This window comes from Brienomyrus brachyistius, chromosome 6 (assembly GCF_023856365.1).
Source record: "Brienomyrus brachyistius isolate T26 chromosome 6, BBRACH_0.4, whole genome shotgun sequence".
Lineage (NCBI taxonomy): Eukaryota > Metazoa > Chordata > Actinopteri > Osteoglossiformes > Mormyridae > Brienomyrus > Brienomyrus brachyistius.
The window spans coordinates 11,619,061-11,624,021 of record NC_064538.1 but is presented as its reverse complement, the minus strand read 5'-3'; the positions used below and the strand labels follow the sequence as shown (position 1 = coordinate 11,624,021).

General features: G+C 39.0%; 1 protein-coding gene across 2 annotated transcripts in view; it reads left to right on the top strand.

The window, feature by feature from the left end:
• Positions 1-2,095: 2,095 nt before the first annotated feature.
• Positions 2,096-4,961, top strand: part of gripap1 (GRIP1 associated protein 1) — a 33,728-nt gene continuing 30,862 nt past the window's right edge. For both annotated transcript variants that reach the window (XM_049016021.1, XM_049016020.1), the window contains exons 1-2: positions 2,096-2,214; positions 4,876-4,942. In XM_049016021.1, coding sequence (XP_048871978.1) covers positions 2,140-2,214; positions 4,876-4,942 — 142 coding nt within the window. In that variant the 5' untranslated portion in view covers positions 2,096-2,139. The remainder of the gene's footprint in view (positions 2,215-4,875; positions 4,943-4,961) is intronic.

Genomic DNA, 4,961 nt, shown 5'->3' with positions numbered 1-4,961 from the left:
GCGTGTGTTTCTCTCTGAAAACTCTTTGTCTTACTTCAGGGACAGTAGTTGCTATTTAGACCACAGTGCTCACCTTCATTTACTTGTATATCTCACTGTTATTACTTCTTATACATATGCACCTCATACCTTTTATAGCCTGTTTTACCCTTGCATCTGCTCACCTCCTTTAAAAAAAAAAGGCAATATTTGCTTAGTTAAATAGCACATCAGAGGTGGCATCAGGAATTGACCTTGAATCAACCAGTATGCCAGTAAATGAAATTACAAAAAAAGTTTCAAAATTTTTTTTTTTTTTATATTTGTATATTTCCACAGGGTGTAATTTGTTCGTCTTTGAAATACATTAATGTATTTATCTTGCTTTTAACATGATGAAAAATGTGACCGTTGCAGGGGACAGAACCACATGGCTGGTGTTTTGCAACCAGACAGTGCTGTACATGTAATATGTGCTTTTCAGGGATTCGCATCAACAGTATAGAGAGGATCAGGTGGAAGTTAACATGAATCCACCACTGTGAAACCCATGATAAACATTTAGGACAGCAATCATTTTCATGTGCCAGCGAGATCGCCAAGTAGGACCGGCATGCTGACCAAATACGAAGGGGTGGGATGTGGGTCTTCACGTGATGAAGATGGGCGCCTTTCTGCTGAAGGCTCCGGGAATCAGCATTAAGGATTTAAATATGATGCAAGCGCCAACAGGGAGCCAATGAGGAGTGAGAAGGAGGGGTGTAACATGAGAGCATTATGGCTGATTAAATATCAGACTTGCTGCAAAATTTTGAGTCATCTCCAGCGAACTGACAGCACAAGCTGGTAGCCCTGTCAGGTAGCAGTTGCAGTCATGAGATGACAAGTGCCTGGTCTGCAAAGAAAGTGTTAATTTTAAATTAAAGTAAATGGTTTTGGTTCACATCACTCACCTTCCCCTTCCACACTTCCGTTTTGACTATGACTTTCACCGCTACAATTTGAGCTTGACCAAAACAAGGCATGAAAATGACATCTACTTCTGAAAAAGTGTTAGAAATTATTATTCTGTATGGACACTATGGAGGGTGGTCTGTGGTTCAGTGGGTTAGGATATTGTGCCTACAACTGGAAAGCTGCTGGCTCTAATCCCAGAAAGTGATTTCACTGTTGCTTAACCCTCAGTTGCTCTAGGGATTATCTGATCCTTTCTCAAAAAAAAAAAAAAAGAACTATACTGCTTTGGATAAATTATGTGTACTAAGACCCTGCATTTCAAACCATTTCAAACAGTTTTACTATAATATGTTTCACAAATGCTTAGTCAAATAGAAATACAAATTCTATGTATCATTTATAATAATTTTAATAAATGATATTATATTATCCATCCATTTTCTGTAACCCCTATTCAGGGTCGCAGATTATATTATTATATATTATGATAATTCAATAATAAAATCCTCCTTTAATGTGCTAAATTTTTTTTGCTAAAAGTAACTTATCATACTGAGATTACCAGAAAAAAATCACTATAGTTTACTACCGTGTACTGTTTTATTTTCATTTTAATAATTTTATTTTTAAAATTGTTTTATTTTATTATTTATAAAATAACCCTATTCTCTTATGCAAAACCTCACTCGCATCCATGTCTATGGGCCTCTTAGGATGGGATACAGGGAAATAAAAGGATTCACGAGTGCTGTTATTTATATTTTTACATTAGCTGAAGTCAAATTTTATTTCTGTATATTCTGCATTCACTATAACGGCATATTTCAAAAAAATCTAAATGTTTGTTTCCCCAAACTAAGTTTAACTATATGAGCTTAAAATGTTTAATGAGTAAACCAGACATATTTTGTTGAAGCGTTAGTTACAGTATAACTCCCTCTGCCGGACAGGTGCCAATAACACAATTTCCGCGTTCACCGACTCTGTTTTTATGGAATGTACCATGAGGACAATATCGATAGGGGACTTTAATAATCGTAAATCCATAATACTTCTTTTTTTAAATCCGTCACGTATATTACTTATTTAGTCATATATAATATTAACTGTTAAAACATGAAAATGAATAACTTAACAGGACATATTTAATTTCATTCTCGTTATGCCTGCTAATTCAGCACCTCCACACAGAGGACCAAACTGATGGTATCAACCATAGCCGGACCTTGGGTAAAGATGGCGCAGGCACTGTCAGAAGAGGAGTTCCATCGAATGCAGGTATTGATTAATGCTATCACTAGTAATAAACATGAGGCCCTTTTCATATCTTCAGTCCCGCAGAGTCGATTCTGCATTCTTGGCAGCCGTCAAATATGCTAGATTGACACTGCGAATTTTACAAGAATGAAAAACAAACGTTAAGTGTACCAGTAGGCCGGAACGGCAGCTTTGGAGTTGGGTGGGGATGGAACTGGGTGCTTAACGTCAATAAGATGCTGGGACTGGTAGTTATCTGTGGTTAGCAGTGAAACCAAATTAGCCGTAGTTCGTTTGATGGCCGTGGTGAACACGTAACGCGTTAGCGTATATCCGACGGGGTGCCTGGAAAGCAGCCATTCACAACTGGGAAAAACAAGGCAGCGCTAGCAGTGTCCAAAGCAGAGAAGCGACCAGATGCTAATTAGCTAACTTACCAATTTTTGCACGTAATCAGGCGGTAAACTTCTTCGTACGTTGCAGATATGTAGCAGAGTTTATGTACGGTGTGTGCCAGCTTGGCGAGCTGTCCTTGCCTGGTGAAAGGCTTATACTGCTCACATTCACTGTAATGCAATATGTTCCTCACTGTGCTAGCTAGCTTAGTGTTTTCCGTTACGCAGGAGTACTGGAGGGTAAGACGGTACCTAACGTTTATTTGTGTAGCTGCCGCCTTCCTTAACTTGAGAAGCTGTTTACCGTTCTCGTATCCTTCGTTGGGCTGCCCGTTTTCTTCTGATGTTGCTGCAGTCTCCCCCCCCAGCATGGTTTTTTATCGCAGACCTACCAGAGCCAAAACGACCGCCGAAGTTTAAGCCTGAGGATGTATTTACAGTGAAGGCGAACGAGCTGCCCCTTCCATGGTGAAACGGCGCATGCACGTGTTTCTGGGACTTTTTCGTTTTCACTCCTATTCAGCATGTTTATAACATAGTTATAACACATTCAGCATGTTTCGTTTTAAGCGTCACATGGAAGGGGAGGAATATGATGGACTCCTGTTGAGTGTTTAAGCCTGTATAGCACACTGGCCTCCTGTTATTTTCCTTTGTATTGTTGCAGTATGTATGGGTGCCTATGTGTATGTATACTGTGTATAAGCTACTGGACACCTAAATTTCCTTCTGGAAAAATAAAGGATCTCTATATATTCATCCATCCATTTATCTATAAGAACATCACAGTGACTGTAATGAACCCTTTCGGCACAGTACTGTAATGTCTAAGGTTAACATCAAACCACAATGCTGGGGCATTCACAGCCATGATCTAACTTTAATGACCTACTTTAATTCTTACATATTCTGCCACGTTCCTAGCTGACTGCTCGCTCATCCAAGACGTTTCCTTAAGCGTTATGTAATAACAGAAAGACTAAAACAAGCAGAGGTGCTTTCATGCAAAAGCATAGATGCAGAATTTATGGGATTTCATTGCATGTGTATTTTTTTTAAATGACTAAATTAGTAAATGATTTGAACAGTAATCTGAATTTATTGCTTTGTCTGAATGTTGATATTTGTACAAATAGCAGGACAGATGCATTGACAAAAAGTCGATGTGAAGCTTTTAAAAATAAGTTGATGTAAGCTTAAGTCTAGAACAACACTTCATCACTTACTTTAAACTACTTACTTGGATGTCATAGATATAGTGCCCTTATAATGTAATGACATTCATCTGTGATTCGGAAGTTAAACCTGCTGGTCAGAGCCCTGTTATTTGTATTGTCCATATGGTTTGAACATTATCACTTTGCTATACTGTAAGCATCCATCCTGTTTGGGTATGATAAAGTGTCCCTCGAAAAACCCAGGGAGTTTAAACAGGAGCTCTTGGTCGTGGATCAGGGGGTCTGAGGATGTGCTGGTTTTCACACATTTCTAGCCATTTTTTTGCTTTATTTAAGAAATTATATTGGATCAACTGAACTGGTATCTTGTAAAAACTACTGGACCCTGGTGCTCAAATCTGGGGCTGAGCCGCCTGGTTTAAATGATTCTGGCTGCTATCGCTGCCGCTTTTATCTCTCGTCTCAGCATGGCAGTGTCTGCTCCTGATTTTGAGGAAATATCTGACGTGCACATGGTTTACAGAGAGCCAAAGATCTTCTCAGTGACCATTTTAAATGCCATGAATTAGCACCTGATGTAGCACTTATCTGTACTTTATCAAATCCCGGGGCTCATCTCTTTATAAACCGCGAAGACTGCATTTTTTCGTCAAAACGTTTTTTTTTTTTTTCCAAAGTTTCAAAGGTACAACTTGGTTTGGAAATAAGTCAGTTTTTTTGCTTCATAATTTACACATTTTCAGCCTGCACATGTCTTAAAAAATTAAGTATCAATACTGTTAAAAGCTCAACCACACTCTCCTTTTTCAGGAATATGATACTGTTATTGAAGCTGTCCTGTTTCACCCACCTGCTTACTTATTGTTATCACTTACTGTTTGCATTGCATTCCTGTTACATGGCTAAGTTTACCTGACACTTGTTGTACAGTAATTGTAGGCGCAATGTCCTAACCCACCGTACTCCCGGAGTGCCCATGTCTCATTACTGCTCTCATTACTTCAGTGGCAAGCATATAAGAAGCCCAGTGCTCTCTGTTCAAATAAAACACTGACGACTCTGGGTTTATTTTGCTTTATGAATAATTCCTGTCTTGTCTCTTCTTCCAGGCTCAGCTCCTGGAGCTGAGAACACAAAACTACCAGCTTTCTGATGACTTGCGGAAAAACACAGCCGGTAAGCTCATGGCAGCTGA